The sequence below is a fragment of the Triticum urartu genome, chromosome 2, assembly GCF_003073215.2.
Source record: "Triticum urartu cultivar G1812 chromosome 2, Tu2.1, whole genome shotgun sequence".
Classification (NCBI taxonomy): Eukaryota; Viridiplantae; Streptophyta; class Magnoliopsida; order Poales; family Poaceae; genus Triticum; species Triticum urartu.
Genome location: NC_053023.1, coordinates 382336414 through 382353774, shown reverse-complemented (window position 1 = coordinate 382353774; position 17361 = coordinate 382336414). Strand labels below are relative to the sequence as shown.

General features: G+C 46.4%; 2 protein-coding genes across 4 annotated transcripts; one reads left to right on the top strand and one right to left on the bottom strand.

Annotated features, from left to right (window-relative positions):
* The first annotated feature begins 374 nt into the window (after positions 1–374).
* Positions 375–3513, top strand: LOC125537426 (N-acetyl-D-glucosamine kinase-like). Its single transcript, XM_048700740.1, has 7 exons — positions 375–687; positions 801–948; positions 1019–1210; positions 1341–1469; positions 1729–1898; positions 2175–2305; positions 2524–3513. Exons 1-7 carry the CDS (start codon positions 486–488, stop codon positions 2605–2607), a joined length of 1056 nt encoding a protein of 351 aa, XP_048556697.1. The 5' UTR covers positions 375–485; the 3' UTR covers positions 2608–3513.
* Positions 3514–3677: 164 nt separating this feature from the next.
* Positions 3678–16530, bottom strand: LOC125537424 (WPP domain-associated protein-like). Of its 3 annotated transcripts, none has more exons than XM_048700737.1 (6): positions 16263–16530; positions 13783–15740; positions 13579–13705; positions 12787–12888; positions 12325–12422; positions 3678–4048 (listed from the first exon to the last, which is right to left on the bottom strand). In XM_048700737.1, exons 1-5 carry the CDS (start codon positions 16278–16280, stop codon positions 12339–12341), a joined length of 2289 nt encoding a protein of 762 aa, XP_048556694.1. In that variant the 5' UTR covers positions 16281–16530; the 3' UTR covers positions 3678–4048; positions 12325–12338. The 3 variants fall into 3 exon arrangements, with proteins under 3 accessions (XP_048556694.1, XP_048556695.1, XP_048556696.1); XM_048700738.1 differs by lacking the exon at positions 3678–4048 and adding an exon at positions 4484–4909; XM_048700739.1 differs by lacking the exons at positions 3678–4048; positions 12325–12422; positions 12787–12888 and having other exon boundaries at positions 13573–13700.
* Between the last annotated feature and the right edge of the window lie 831 nt (positions 16531–17361).

Here is a 17361-nt window from a genome sequence, read left to right as displayed (position 1 = left end):
CATCACCGGCACCGTCAAGAGATACAATCAAGAGCGCAGCTGGCAAAAAGTTACAAATAACAGCAAAAATCTTGCAGTAGCCCCCTAAAACTGTAACTTTTGGCAGCAAACTGTCCGGTAAGATCCAGGGTTTATACCAGTGCTGTCAGTAACGAACTGTAACTTTGGCAGACAAAGCACATACTGTAGATTACTAGAGGCGTGTCCCTAAACAACTCGGCCGTCGCGCCATTGGACGCGCGTGCGGACAGGACACCCAGCCGCCCTTGCAATTTCGTCACCTTCGTCTTCCTCCTCCTCCTCCCCGTCCCTTTCTCCTCGACGAAACATGTCGCCATTAGATGCGACTTGTTAGTGCACCCACTACATATATAACAAAGCTGCAGTCACCAATCGAGCTGCATCATTTGGTAGGGAGAGCTTAGAAGGAGGAGGAGAGCATATACCTACGTTTGTCTGTCTGGCCAACCAAGGAGGGAGGGAGGATGCAGAGGTACACCACTAGGGACATATGGGAGATGGAGGACCGCCAGAGCCCGCGCATGGGGTGCAGCGTCGTCCTCGGCGTTGACGGCGGCGCCAGCAACACCGTCTGCGTCTGCATCCCGGCCGCCATGCCCTTCGCCGACCCGCTCCCCGTCCTCGCCCGCGCCGTCGCCGGATGCTCCAACCAGAACTCCGTAGGAGGTACGCGTACCACCACCACCTCCACCTGCCATCCAACGATCACATCAACGCTGCCCTGGCCTGGCCCTGGCCTGGATTCCACCTGATAAATTCTTTGGCTTGAAATTCTTCAGAGGACAAGGCGAGGGAGACGCTGGAGCGAGTGATGGCGCAGGCTCTCCACAAGGCTCGCCGGAGACGATCAAACGTGAGCGCGGTCTGCTTGGCCGTAGCCGGCGTCAACCACCCCATCGACCAGCACAGAATGCTGGACTGGCTCAGGTGCTTATCTGTTACCTGCTGCCAAGAAATCCGCAGGAGAAGCTGAATTAACTCTGAAATTAACTTCCAGGGAGATTTTCCCGAGCCATGTGAAGCTGTTCGTGGAGAACGACGCGGTGGCGGCACTGGCCAGCGGCACCATGGGCAAGCTCCACGGCTGCGTGCTCATCGCAGGGACAGGGACCATAGCCTACGGTTTCACCAGCGACGGCAGGGAAGCTCGGGCAGCTGGTGCAGGGCCGGTGCTAGGTGACTGGGGCAGGTTAGACACACACACCTCTAACTTCTTCTGTCTTTAACTCCATGGTACTATTATCTTTTAAGCGGAGGAAACTGGTTGAGAAGCAACTACTGAAGCTGATTTCTGATTGTTGCGGCACTATATATTGCAGTGGCTATGGGATTTCAGCACAAGCATTGACAGCAGTTGTGAGGGCCTATGATGGCAGGGGTCCTGAAACACTACTCACAAACAACATCCTTGACTTCCTTGGACTCGCATCGCCGGATGAACTCATAGGGTAAATCTCCTTTTCAATCGATTAGCTTGTTTTATTTTACTTGCTGTGAAAACAAGTGGAAGTCTGTTTCAGTTACTTGGCGCTTACAGAGTTCGGTTACCAATTGAAAAAACCCTACTCAAATATTCATCTGCTGACATTATGTGAGCTGAAGCATAATGTTAACTAGGAGTGAAGAGAGCACAGAATGAAAAACTGCAATAATGTGCTACCATGAAAATTGCAACAACTGCTTACCTGTTCACTTTTTTCATGACAGTTGGACATATGAAGATCAATCTTGGGCGCGCATTGCTGACATTCTCCCTGTTGTGGTAGAATCTGCCGAAGCCGGCGACGAAGTAGCAAACAAGATCTTGCACAATTCAGTTGGTGAACTAGCTTCCAGTGTCAAGGCTGTAGTGCAGAGACTTGCGCTGAGTGGGGAAGGTGAAATAGGAACTTCCTTCTGAATGACATGTATAACAGGCCTTGCCACAAACATATAGGCTACTTGCCATAAAAATAGCAAATACTTCCTCCGTCCCATAATGTAAGATGTTTTTTGACACTACACTAGTGTCAAAAAACGTCTTATATTATGGGACGGAGGGACTAGAAAATAAATTTGTTGTCCTCACAAAAAAAACAACTTCTGAATACTCTGTATTTGCTTTGCCCCAGGAACAAAGGTTTCAACATGTTTCTGACCTTCTAATTTTGCAGATGGAAAAGATCTATTTCCACTTGTTATGGTCGGCAAAGTTCTTGAGGCAAACCAGAGGTGGGACATTGGTAAGGAAGTGATAAGTTGTGTTACCAAGACATATCCAGGGGCATATCCAATACATCCCGAGGTGAACCAAACTATAAACTCACTGTGGGTCTACCATAATGCCTAGTTGGAAATATTCTGCCGATTCCGCCATTTTTTATTAAATGATTGATGTGAAGAAACATTTCAGAGACGATTGTAGTTGCATTAGGAATAAAGTTAAGGATTGGTTTCAAAAGTTGACGAAATGGTGATCCAAACTAATTCTCATAGAAAACTTATGTATGTTTCTACCTGCAGGTGGAACCAGCTGTTGGTGCAGCATTACTAGCATGGAATGCTATAGCAAGTGAATTGGATGGTGATCTTAGGGCTGCTGCTTAAAGTGCTCAGCACTTATTTCTCCTACCATATTCATGTAAATTATGTTTGTGTCACACTATCACCTAGTGTTTTGCATTTGTTTTAGCAAGTTATTTTGAATGTGTTGTAATGTCTTCAAGAAGGTTTATGTCACAAATATGCGAAAAGGGAAAGAAAGAATACTAGTTTAGCTGAAAGTTTTTTCGACAGAAAAGGTACAATAAAAAAAGAAATGAAGATGCTTATGTCCTCTGTGAGATCTTGCTCCGAAATGACCTGAAGTTCAGTATGACACTGCTGAAAGATACTCCCTCCGTCCCAAAATAAGTGTCGCTGACTTGGTACAACTTTGGGTGGTTCACAAATAAGACCAGTAAGCATAACACCACTTGACTCAGATTGAGACAAATGTTGCTCAAGCAAACATGACTGCAGTGACTAGTACACACAAACAGAACATAACATTTATATCCCATGTAGAGTGGAAATGACTAACAAAAATGCTAATTAGAGGGCGCTACTTTCAACAGTCATCAGCCGCCAAGAATTCTTGCAACAAAATACTTTACCCGGATGCCTGACAGAGAGACATATAGGTTCCCCGCAAAAAAAAGAGAGACATATAGGTACTTCAAAGTGAACAAAATAAGCCAAATGGCAGGCACTTGCCTCAAATGCGGTCAACTATTGCTCAGGCAAACATCAAAACAATGGCAGTCATATCAATCAACCACATACATTGCTCAGGTACATGTTAACCATGTAACTTCAACAACTTATTAATAAATAAAAAAGTACTTCAATAATGACTAACAACTAGACAACTGGATACATTTCGAAATAGAACCATTTCTTGAAAAAATAGCTTCCCCCATAATCATCCAAGATGGTACATCAGTATATTACATATAGGATTATTATGGCCATTAGTAAAACTAGAATTTTAATAAAAAGGGGGGAAAAACTAAGGTACACCACGTTTATGTACCTTGATGTTAGGGGAAAAAACTACAGGATAAACAATACATTTCATATAAGAACACCATCATGTATATAAAAATTGCTGGCAAAAATACTATCACCCTCACATATTATATGAATTAAGCATGCCGTAAATGTCATTCAATATTCCCCCGCAAAAAGATGACATTCAATATTCACTTATACATACACAATACAATATGTGAATATACCATCTGCAGAGTGGCAAACTATGAAACAACTGAACAAAGTATTCACATTTTGTTTAGCCATATGTGTATAGAAATCAGAAAGCTATGCGCAGTGCACCTAGCTTCTATTTATAACCCCCGGCTTGACACCCAGAACTTCGTATGTCTATCGATTTGCATAGCCAATTTGGGCAGATACTTTTAGTAGGATATTGTTTACTCCATCATGACATCAATAGCTTTCTACCACCTCCTAAGCCTCTCCCAACAAAATTTAGAACCTACATTATCTGCGAAATGCCAAAGGTAATCAATAGTAAGCACCGATCAGCCTTCATACACATAATCAGTTGTGATGGAACATAAATGATGAGATAATGACTAAAATTTAGAGCAGTAGTTTATTAGAACTTGAGTCCCATGTGTCAAATGTCTAACCCTAGAGGCAGAGCCAGAAAAAATTGATTTTGGGGGGGGGGGGGAGGGGAGGAGGACTGAGGCGAAGGTTGGGGAGTGGCCAACACTAGAAAACAATGGCTTTTACAGCAAAATGATCACTAACATGTACTGTTCATGAGGAAAATATAGTATAGTAAATCAATTGATCGATTGAGGGGGGGAGGAGGGGGGGGGGGCTGCTGCGTCCCACTGCTCTCCGCACTGTGTAACCCTAGAGGCACCGGTGATACTTGTCTTTCAAAAGTGTGGGCACTGAGAAGGGGGGGGGGGGGGTTCTTCGAGAAAGCACAAAAGCCTTGTCTTTGGATTCATTGATAGAAGAAGAGTTTATACAGGAAAACAGACGAGCACACCCGTTGTTACAACACAACACCACTAAACACCAGCCGTATAAACAGTCGAGAGCAATGCAGCTAGGCCGCTCGCGCCCACCATCACCCAATGTCTGGCTTCCATCCTAATTGTGTCAAGAAGGCTAGATAGGATGAGTTGGGCGCTGATGAAGATGACTGCATTGTGGTGCTTCTAGATGCACCAAGCCACCAGCATGATGGCAGTATGTGCCCTTTCGGGCCGAGGTCTGGAGTGAGAGGCAAGTAGCCAGCCACCAGTCCACGAAGGCATCCCCTGCCTCGGGAGGTCGAGCCGTCAATCGGACCTAGGAAAGCACCTTGTCTCCATAGTCTGATTCCCTGCCACACCAAGTGCGTGAAGGAGCAGCCTGTGAGTGTTGAAATATATTGCCTGCCTCTCTACATCAGTTCGGACTTTTGAATGAACTGGCTGGAGCATGAATTCAAATGGTATCAGAGCCAAGAGATCTTGAGTTCAAGACTCTGCCAACACAGTATTAAATAAAAAATATTCTGCAGCCATTGATCCCACGTCTAAGGACTAAAATAGCCTAGACGTGAGGGGTGTTAAGCTTCATGCGCTAGCCAACGCAACCAAAAGTCCGAACTGGTGGAAAGGGCTAGGCAATCCACATATACACTTTAACACCTCGTCTCACATGTGACGCGGGAAGTCAACACGTGGATAGACTCAGAGGTATGGATCAAGAGGCCTATATGTGGACACAAATGGGGGCAGCAACAATTTTTGGATAAATTGCGAAAGTCAGGACTTGAACTCAAGACCTTAGCTCTGATCCATGTTAAGCTTCATGCACTAACCAACACAACCAAAAGTCCAAACTGATGGAAAGGGCTAGGCAATCCACATATACACTGCAACAAGGGGGAGTGTTGAAATATATTGCCTGCCTCTCTACATCAGTTCGGACTTTTGGATGAACTGACCGGAGCATGAATTCAATAGTGAGGAGATAAGCCTGTTAGATGTGTATAGTCCCTTTTCTGTATATCTCTATTGTATAAGGGGTTTCCTGCACTTTATCGCACATGTATATGTATTGGCCTTTGGCCCTCAGTGAATGCCAATTGCTCATTATCCAACATGGTATCAGATGCCAGGCTAGCCACTTCCTCCCGCACGCTGCAACTCCGTGCACTCCGTACCTAGCCTGCCCGCCGCCTGCTGTCTCCGACCGTCGCCGGCCGCCTGCTCCCTTGCCTCTCCACATCCAGCTTCTGCCTCCTCTCAGCTCCTCACCGTCTGGACGCTCTAGCCACCTCCGCTCCCGTTCGGATGTTGCAGCCGCTGCCGGGGCTCGCCCTGCCGTCGCCGGGGCCCGTCCGGCCGTCACCGCCCCCGGCCTCTCCATCTGCCGCCGAGGCCCATCTGGCTGCAGCTCCTCCTGACCTCCCCAACAGCTCATACGGCCGCAGCTCCTCCCGGCCTCCCCAGTCGCTCGTCCAGCCTCCGCTGCTTCTCCTTGGCTCGTCAGGCTGGCCGCTACCACCGTAGCCCCCGCTCAGATGCTTCCCCCGGCTGCTTCCCGCTAGCGCTCGCTCGAGGGTGGAGCGTCTGCCCCGATCCAGATCGGGTCTTCTGTCTGTTGACCAAAAAAAAGGGCAGAAGCAGCAGAGAGACTTCCTCATGTCCTCTTCGGGCTATGTCGCGGTCCCTCGGTGCTCGGTGATCTTCGATGGCACCAACTATGCAGAGTTTGCAGGGTTCATGCGTATCCATATGCGCGGTCTTCTTCTGTGGGGTGTTCTCTCTTGCGAGGTCCCCTGTCCGCCATGCCCTGTTGCTCCTGTGGCTCCTACCCCGCCGGTGTCGCCGGTCCTTGCTGCTGATGCTTCTCAGGCTGATCGAGATGCAGCCAAGGCGCTCAATGATGGTGCGGTTGATGCTTATGAACAGCAGGTATCTGCCTATTCAGATGCTCTTTCTGTCTACCGGGATGATCTGTCTGCTTACACTCAGTGGTGCAATGATGATGCCTGTGCTGCTGCTGTTCTCACTGTGAGTGTCCTCCATCAGTTTGCTTCGGAGTTCATGGGCCTCGGCACAGCTGCAGCGATGTGGTCTTATCTCTGTCAACGCTATCAGCCCTCTGGTGATGCTTTTTACTTATCTGTGGTGCGTCAGGAGCACGCTCTTCAGCAGGGTGACTCATCTATTGAAGAGTTCTACACACAGAGTTCTGTCATTTGGCGCCAGCTTGACTCTCTTCGGACAGTTGTTTGTGGATCTTGCCGCTGCTGTCAGACTATGCGGTCCGACTTGGAGTTTCAGCGTGTCCATGAGTTCTTATCTCGCCTCTGCTCCGACTTTGAGCCTCGACGTGCTCACTTGCTTGCTCGTTGCCGTGTTCCTATCTCGGAGGTACTTGCTGAGCTTCGTGCTAAGGAGACCCTCCTTCGTTCTGCTGGGTTGCTTGCGGTTCCTTTTGTGTTGGCTGCCTGAGCTCCTGTGTCGTCTGCTCGTCCCACTGCTCCACCGCTCCTGCCCACACCTTCAGGGGGGTGGGTCGCCCTCCATATGTTGAGAAGGGACGGTCGCACCGTGACACCTTCTCTGACTACTGCTCCAGGCCAGGTCACCCAGAGTCTGATTGTGGCCGGAAGCAGCGAAACCAGAGGCGCTCCTCTTCCAGTGGTACTCTTGTGTCGTCATCTACTCCGTCACTCATTGACTAGGACATTGTGCGGCTCAAGCGCCTTCTAGCTTCCTCCGGTTCTTCATCGATGGGTTCTGCGGCTGCTGTGACTGCTTTCACCACTTCATCACCGCGGGCATCTACACCGTCAGGTACATCTTCGTGGGTTCTGGACTCTGGAGCTTCCTTTCATATATCCTCTGATTCTTCAGCTTTGTCTTCTCTTCGCCCTCTTGATTTTCCTATTAATGTTCTTATTGCCGATGGCACATCTCTTCCTGTTGCTAGTCGTGGTATTCTTTCCACTCCATCCTTTTCTGTTCCTAATGTTTCACATGTTCCTCGCCTTACCATGAGATCTTTTTTCCACTGCCCAACTTACTGATTCTGGTTGTCATGTCATTCTTGATACCGACTCTTGCTCCATTCAGGATCGTCGCACCAAGGTTTTGGTTGGTGCTGGCCCCCGGCGCCGTGAGTTAGAGGGCCTTTGGGAGGTTGACTGGCTTTGTGTTCCTTCCGCTGCCACCACTTCTGCCAGCTCTCATGCTCTTGCTGCCTCTTCGTTTGCGTCCTTCCAGCAGTGGCATCATCGCCTTGGTCACATATGTGGCTCTCGCTTGTCATCATTAGTGCGTCAGGGCCTCTTAGGGTCTGTATCTGGAGATGTTTCTTTACATTGTAATGGTTGTAGACTTGGCAAACAGACCCAGTTACCTTATCCTACTAGTCAGTCGGTATCTCAGCGTCCTTTTGACTTAGTTCATTCTAATGTCTGGGGTCCTGCTCCCTTTGATTCGAAAGGTGGTCATCGCTACTATGTTTTGTTTATTGATGATTTCTCTCGCTACACTTGGCTCTACTTCATGAAATCTCGTAGCGAGGTTCTCTCTATATACAAACGATTTGCTGCCATGGTTCACACCCAGTTTTCCACATCTATTCGTACTTTTCGTGCTAACTCTGTTGGAGAGTATATCTCCCAGCTATTGCATGGTTTTCTCGCGGAACAGGGTACTCTTGCCCAGTTCTCATGTTCTGGTGCTCATGCTCAGAATGGCGTTGCAGAACGTAAGCATCGTCATCTGCTTGAGACGGCTTGTGCGCTAATGATTGTCGCTTCCCTTCCACCCCACTTTTGGGCCGAGGTTGTTTCTGCATCCACCTATCTCATCATCATTCAGCCATCGACTGCTCTGCAGGGTGGTATTCCTATGGAGTGTCTCACTGGTCGTTCTCCTGACTACTCAGCTCTTCGTATGTTTGGATGTGTGTGCTATGTCCTTCTTGCCCCGAGAGAACGCACCAAACTGACTGCTCAGTCGGTTGAGTGTGTTTTTGTTGGCTACAGTGTTGAGCACAAGGGCTATCGCTGTTGGGATCCTGTTGGTCGTCGCTTGCGCATCTCGCATGATGTGACTTTTGACGAGTCTCGTTCTTACTACCCACGTCCTTCTTCCTCGAGCTTCTCTGTGGACGATATTTCTTTTCTTCTCCTTCCCGATACACCCTGCTATGTGCCTCATGTTTCACCCCTTCCTCCGGCACCTCTCTTTCATTCTCATTCACCACCGACACCCTCTTCCCCATCCTCCTCCTCCACCTCTCATCATCTCCAGTCCGTCACCCTTTCTCACCGTTTCCTCTTCACTATACTCGCCGCCCTCGTATTGAGGATGCTTCCCCTGATGCGTCTTCCACCTCTGGTGCGTCTCCCTTCACGCCTCCCCCGGTTCATAACCTCCGTGCTCGGCCTCGCCCCCCGCCTGATCGCTATTCTCCTGATCGGTACGGCCTCTCTGTTATTGCTGAGCCCACTTCCGATCGGACTGCCATGACTCAGCCTGAATGGCAGCTTGCGATGGCCGAAGAGCTTGCTTCCCTTGAGCGCTCTGGCACATGGGATCTGGTTTCCCTTCCTTCCAGTGTTCGTCCCATCACCTGCAAGTGGGTATACAAGATTAAGACTCGCTCCGATGGTTCTCTTGAGCGCTACAAAGCTCGACATGTGGCCAATGGCTTTCAGCAGGAGCAGGGACCCAATTATGATGAGACATTTGCTCCTGTGGCCCACATGACCATTGTCCGCACTCTCCTTGTTGTGGCTTCTGTTCGTCATTGGTCTATCTCTCAACTTGATGTCCAGGACGCCTTTCTCAATGGTGAGTTGCGTGTGGAGGTTTATATGCAGCAACCACCGGGGTACTATGCTCCTGATGGTATGGTCTGTAGACTTCGCCGCTCCCTCTATGGTCTTAAATAGGCCCCTCGCGCCTGGTTCGAGCGTTTCACCTCTGTGGTGACTGCCGCTGGTTTCTTGCCCAGTGATCATGATCCCGCGTTGTTTGTTCACACGTCTCCTCGTGGTCGGACTCTGCTCCTTCTCTATGTTGATGACATGATCATCACTGGTGACAACTCTGACTACATTGCCTTTGTTAAGGCACGCCTTCGCGACCAGTTCCTCATGTCTGATCTTGGTCCACTTTGATATTTTCTTGGGATTGAGATCTTCTCAACCTCTGATGGCTTCTACATCTCCCAGGAAAAATACATTCAGGATCTTCTTGCCCGTGCCGCTCTTGGTGACGAGCGCACTGTTGTGACTCCTATGAAGCTCAACGTTCAGCTTCGTGCCTCTGACGGTGACCCTCTTCCTAATCCCACTCGCTATCGTCGCCTCATTGGCAGCTTGTCTACCTTGCTGTTACGCGTCCCGACATCTCCTATCCTGTTCACATCCTGAGTCAGTTTGTTTAAGCACCCACCTCTGTCCACTATAGTCATCTCCTCCGTGTTCTACGATATCTTTGTGGCACAATCTCTCATCGCCTTTTCTTTGCCCGCTCCAGCTCTCTCGAGCTCCAGGCCTACTCTGATGCTACATGGGCTAGTGATCCCTCTGATCGACCCTCGTTGTCTGCTTACTGTGTCTTTCTTGGTGGCTCTCTTATTGCCTGGAAGACAAAGAAACAGACTGCCGTTTCTCGCTCGAGTACAGAGGCTCAGTTGCGAGCCATGGCTATGTTGACGGCTGAGGTGATCTTGTTACAGTGGTTACTTGAGGATTTTGGTGTGTCTGCTACTACCTCTACTCCCTTACTGTCAGACAGTACCGGTGCTATCAGTATTGCGCGTGACCCGGTGAAGCATGAGCTCACCAAGCACATCGGTGTGGATGCCCACTTTGTGCGTGCTGCTGTGCAGGATCAGACTCTCGCTCTTCACTATGTGCCCTCTGAGTTACAGTTGGCGGACTTTTTCACGAAGGCACAAACTCGAGTGCAGCATGGCTTTTTTCTCTCCAAACTCAGTGTTGTTGACCCACCATGAGTTTGAGGGGGGGGGGTGTTAGATGTGTATAGTCCCTTTTCTGTATATCTCCGTTGTATAAGGGGTTTTCTGCACTTTACCGCACATGTATATGTATTGGCCTTTGGCCCTCAGTGAATGCCAGTTGCTCATTATCCAACAAAGCCATCGTCTCTGTAGTCTGATCACATAAGACGCAACAGGGTGCGTGCTGCAGACCACGGCGCGCCAGGCGCTCGGAGGTCCAACAACGATCTTGGCAAGCCATCCACAAGAAGAGCTTGACCCTGTGGGGGGGGGCAGCTGATAGCCCCCGGGAGAGTGTGTCGTAGCAACTCCTGAATGTATGTATACTGGCAGTCGAGGCGCCATTGGAGTACATCCGGGAAGGTGGAAAGATGCACCAAGCGCACTAGCCGCCAGAACCGGATGTATTGCCATAGGGCTTCCTGGATGTCACATAGGGCTCAAGGCGCCCCTGATGTCACATAGGAACAACCAATAGGGGATACGGATAGCTTTCTGTCACATAGGCCTTGAGCCACATACGAACAACCAATAGGGGACGCTCTTTGGGCACGCTTTGGGGCTGCACACGAACTTCGGGGATTTTGAGATGAGAGAAGTGCATATTACACCCTTCAACTCTAGCCCTAGTCTAATATACACCCCCCAACTCCAATACCATCTACTTTACACCCCCCAACTCTCAAAACCAGGCGGAATTTAACCCTCCCCTCCCCGTTGACCGGTTTTAACCCAGTTGACTGGTTTTGACATGTTGACTGGGTGAACAGTAACAAAAAAATCAAAAAATATTTTGGTTTTTCCAATGAGTGAACAGTAAATTCAAAAAAAAAGTTGGAAATAAAATTCAACAAGCAGTTTCGTTTTTTTACCTGGTGAATAGTAAATTCCAAAAATACTTTTTTCCAAAAAAACCGAATTATTTTTGCGTAGACGATTTTTCAGCGCGTGATGTCTGTGACAATTTTCAGCTTGTTTGGACATTTCAGTGGTCTCTCAACAAAAAATATATCAGCCCGAACTGTTAACTGTTTCATGCAAATATAATTCAGAAATTTTTGTTTTCTTATTTTTTTTCCTGAAATTTACTGTTCACCCGGACAAAAAATCAACATTTTAAAAAATCAAAATTATTTTATTATTATTTAATTAGAACTTTTTAAAATTTTACTGTTCAGCCGGTGAAAAAACGTAATTTTTTTAAAATATATTTCTTTTGAATTTACTGTTCACCCAGTCAACAGGTCAAAACCGGTCACCGGGGAGGGGAGGGTTGAATTCCGCCTGGTTTTGAGAGTTGGGGGGTGTAAACTAGATGGTATTGGAGTTGGGGGTTGTATATTAGACTAGGGCTAGAGTTGAGGGGTGTAATATGCACTTCTCTCTTTTGAGATCACTAAATGAATCTACAGTAGCGTGCCACACATTCATCCTGACAGAGTAGAGAATGTTGCTAGCTGGTTATGATTAATAATTCTATTTGTCCCATACAAGCAGTTAACAAGTTTCAGTGTAATACTCCCTCCGTCCCAAAATAAGTGTCTCAACTTTAATACAACTTTGTACTAAAGTTAGTACAAAATTGAGACACTTATTTTAGGACAGAGGGAGTATATGAATATGAAGTACCTACAAGTTAATGATAAGTTAGTTTCAAATGGATATTTATAGGAAATCTAATCAATTGGGTTGGAGTGTTCACTGAAATGTACAACTTGAACACATCCATTTAGTGCAAGATAAGAAAGGTTATCTCACCTAGCAGCTCCAACTTATGTTGTATCTTGTAAGTCATCCTTTTGTTTATTCCTTAGACCTGCAACAAGCTTGCATGTCTTCAAGAAAGCACCCAGTAACTGCACAAAAGGCATTAAGTATGAGTAAGACTCTTCCCATCTTTTTTTTTTAGAAAATGGAAGATATATTATCTCCAGCATCTGCATCATTGATGCACAGAACAAGTATTCTTCTAACTATTAAATACTATTGATCTATCATCATAATGCACAGATATATATCGAAGCACAGAAACCAATTACTTGGAACTTTCACATATAACAGGCACAAACATGCAGGTGCCACAGGAGGTGCAAAATTCAATCACATTAGGTATCCAAAGCAAGTGATTACATTCAAAGAAACAGCTCAAGGATTAGAAATTTAAGTGTGTACAGACCAGGGTAGATGAGTAAGTTAGAATTGGCCACATGACCCACATACCCCAGGATACTGCTGAAAGACGGGAGAATAATGCTCGAGAGTCACATATATCTTTTGCGCAATACTTAGGAGTGCAGTAACCTTGTTTTCCAAAATGTCAACCTGAATCGAATGGGCAAACACTTAAAGAGGTTATAATATGAATTGAGTATACATGTGTTACTGCAGTCAAGCAGAAGCATACTCAAACAAAGAACATAAAATGTATCCCAATCAAAATTTAAAGATATCAGCAGACTCACTTGCATGCTGACAATGAAAAATGTTCTTATTTGCCAAATAATTGCATACCCTCTATAACACAGGAACATGATTATGTAACCATCTACTAGTTTTACCCTCCGATGCTAAAATAATTGAAAATAACAATAGATGAATCAAAATCAGGAACGTAGCTCCGAAAAGATTAAATTCACTTGATGCAGCTAATAAAAAAAGTGGTTTATCTGACAAATGGATGAGCATAGCTTGCACTAAGTGTTTGGATAGGCTTAACTTAGGCTTATAAGCCAAAAGCACAAAACTAGGTTCTTTTTTGGCTTATAAGCCAAACTCCAAAAACCAAAGTTAAGCCCAACCAAACACCCACTAAAGCGTCTTCGCCTGTATCACGCAGCCTTTCAATCAGGATAATTCACTGTCTACTTGATTATAGCCATAAATAAGAAGTGCCCTTTTTTGCGGGGATAAGAAATGCCCTTATGGATTAGATACCTCTCAACATAAGATCAATTGGAAAGGATTGGTCCCTTGTTTAAAAACCAACATCAGATATGACCAGAAAAGAAATACCTCAGCTTCAGCTTTTCGAAGCTCGGACCGTCTTCGGTCTAGCATTTGCTTATATGAGAGGCCCTTCTTTGTTAGTACTATTGCCTGTTGAACCACATGGTTGCATTGATCCCTCAGATCATCTGATCTGAATTCAGCAATACTCGTATCAATTTGTGTGAGAATCAACAATATGGATTATATTCAGAAGATAGATGCACGTACCTTTTCTCATTTCCTTTGATGTCTCCTGAAATTTTATGTTCAATCTCCACAAATTCTTTTGATAAATCCATAATAGATACCATAATGAAATCTAGTTGTATTATGTGCTCATTTTTGCCTAGAAACCCATTGTATTCCAACTTTTTTGTTTCAACTTCATGTAAGGTAGTTGAGGCAATCTCTGTAGTCTGGCTCAGTTTGACGAGCTCCTTATCCTCCATACTCTGCTCACAACTCTCGTATGATCTTGCTGATACATGAGGCTCCATCTCGATATCACGAAGTATCATTTCATCACTCTCTTGCTTGGTTAGCTCTGGATTTTCATGATTATTTTCAATGAAGTGTTCCTTTTCTAGTAACAACAACTTTTCTGTTAGCTTCTGATTTTCTTCATTAGCTAAACGCAATGCCTTCTCCCTTTCTGAGAGTTTAGCTTCAAGTGAGGACACTTCTGCTTGAGAATTCCGTGAGGCATCTTCCATGCTGGTCCTACAGTCATCAACAAAATTTCTTGTCACAGTTCGGTATACTTCATCTCTAATAGTGCTTTCAACATAGAGATCCTCATAGTCTCCTTTAATGATGCCGACTTGTCTCATAATTTGTTCTTCAAGTGACAATCGAAGTGATATTTCCCTCCTGGCATCAGATATCTGGCACGATAATTCCTTAATATCATTCATCTTTTCTGCAAGCAAACCTCTAAGGTGCTGGTTTTCAAGGTACAATGAATCAATTTTATTATCCAATCTGCAATTTTCCTCAAGTGCCTCGCTAGTGCTGCAAACTGTAGGTGCCTTTATGGTACTAGCAATGATTGTGTCAACCCTTGAAATGATGTCAGGAACTTTCTTTCTTAGATGCTCAAATTCTAGATCATGCTTAAGATCTAATGACGCCTTCTCTCGTTTGAATTTGAACAGCTCTTCCGTTTTATCTTGTAAGTACAATTCATGCAACCTCTTTAATTTACTAATCTCAGATCTGAAGTAGTTTATGATTTCTTCCCCAGTTGAACCCTTGAGATGCCGAAAGTCGGATTTTTCAGAAATTACTTCTCTGGGACTTACAGATCTCTGTGTTGCAGACTTCTTGGTTTCCACACTGGAAGATGCAGAGTGTTCCTCCCCTGTTTTCTTTCTTAAGAGATTGTATTTCCATCTGTTACTCCTGTTACCCAGATTTTCATGCTTACTGCGGGGACTATGTGATTCATCTTCTGAAGGTAACAGCATATCCGAAATAGACATCAACTCTTGACGGATTGCACCGCACTGAACCACAGTTTCCTTCCGGTTCTCCCTTAGATTGTTAACAATGGAACTTTGTTCAAAAAACCTCCTCTCTAGCTCATCCTCAAGAGTTCTGATACAGTCTCCAATCATAATGCCGGTGACCTCTAATTGCAAGTCATGCTCCCACTGAAGATCGTGAATTGAAGCGTTGAACAGGCTCAACATGTCCTTAATTTGCCGGAACACCAGTATCAAGAGTAGCTTAAGGTCATTGAACACCTCATCTATCTCTACTATTGGCTTTCCATGATGGCATATCACAGGGCATGAAACATCTGCATCACTGTCATGAACAAAGTTCTGGCTTCTCAAGAGCATCATATCCTCCTTGAGCCTATTAAGCTGTTGATCGACTTCCAGTTTCATCAAATCTAAGTAGTCTGTGTAGTTGATCTCTACATCTGCATCCAGAAGGTGTTGGTGTAGCCGCGACATTACAGTTGCAAACGCCTCAAAGTTGCTTCCGATATCACAGCTGCAATTGCAGGAGAACAAGGATGGCGGTGGTGGCACTGGTGAACCTTCCAAAGACGAGGGTGTGTCGAGAGAAGGCCGATTGAGCAAGGACAAACCATTGTGAGGTGTGCATCGGGATTGGCTAGTGTTGGCTGCTGGTATGGTCAGCCTAGCAAGAAATGGATCCATTCCTTGGTCAAACACCTGCAGCATTTATTTTAAAGAAAAATTACAAACAATTAGTTCTAGGATGATGTTTACGCTTTGGCAGTAGTAGAAAAATGTGCAAGCGGGGCACAGTATTGCCTCATTGTGATGTACAATTCGCTTCTCACTTAACGGCCGACCATTACAATGGGCAGCAAACAGCAAAAATTGTATCTACTCCAGTCCAGCCCACACCAAAAAAACCAGTTGCGGTAAAAATGCACGGAAGTCTAACAGCAGTTGGTTCTCCCTGCTCTTCTTATCCCTACCATTACCAAATACTGGTAGGAAGCCAACCAACAGCAGAGCGCACAGTTGATTCTCTCGCGCAGCTCCCTCGGCTGTCCATAGAACCATAAACAAAAACGGCTGACACGCGTTTCCAGTTACAACCAGCGGCAGCGGGTGACACTCGGTTAACAAGCAAGCTCAACCCAACCCCGAGCCGAGACGGTTGATTTACCGCCAAAATTGACAGTGCAAAAGGAAGCGGAAGCGGGAGCTCGGAGAAACACTTACGGGCTCGATCTGCGCCATGGGCAGGAGTTGCGGCTCCGGCTCCGAAAGCCGTGGCCGCCCCGAAGGGGAGGAGAGGAGCTAGGGTTGGGAGAGGTGGTTGCAGCGGGAGAAGAGGGCAAGGACAGAGAGGCGGTGGAGGAGGGAGCGGTGAAAGCGGGCTGAGGATTGGACCAGGCGGCCGATCGCTGGCTTGGCTTGGCTTGCCGCGGGGAAGACGACACACCAGACAAGTCACCACCGGGCGGGGCGGGGCGGGGCGAGGCGGACGGCGCGGGGTGGTAATAATAACCAACGGACCAGCTGCGCTACGGCCATTTTTGATCGCACGGCACGGAGAAGCTGACGTCGGGGTCCATTTCAACGCGGGGCCCATCGGACGGCGGGGTGGTTGGGAGGTGGGAGTGTGTAGCGACCGCGTAGTGTGGGACATGTGCTGTGTGGCTGGGGCCCAGCAGTCGGTGGGGGAGAGGGAGAGAGAGAGAGAGAGAGTGGGGTGCTGAGCTGGACTGATTATACACGTACAGTACGGGACAAGAGCGAGGGAGATGCGCATGAGTTTGAGGGTGGCCGTCGGATGTGCCCGGTGTGGCGAGCTGGTTCGCCGCTCCCATGGCTTTTTGCCCTTGGGCTTTTTCCTTGGCTTTTGGTCTCTTGTCTTTGCTGCCAAATATTTGTCCCTTCATTTGCGGTTATATTATTCTTGGTTTTCTTAGGGTTATTTTACTCTTGGTTGATTCATCGTAGTATCTATTTTTAGTTAATGACTCAAGTAATCGCGTATCAATCGTTTTTCTTTTCGCATGACTAAAGTAAGGATGTCCTAATTATAGGCTCGAAGAATCGAATTTTAAAGCACGACATTAATAGGTCATTGATACTTTTTTCTAGACAAGTCAAAGGCTGACCCTCCTTTTTATGTGTGCTTTTTAATTTTCAAAAAAAAAGGCTTTAGTCCCGCTCAATATATATATTGTTGAGTATATGTATTATGTGCATATTATGTATTGGGCCCGTCTTCTAGTTTCTTATATAGTTGAGGTTCATGGTCCATCTTTATACGTCATATATACGTGTTTATGCATCAAGAGCAATACATCAT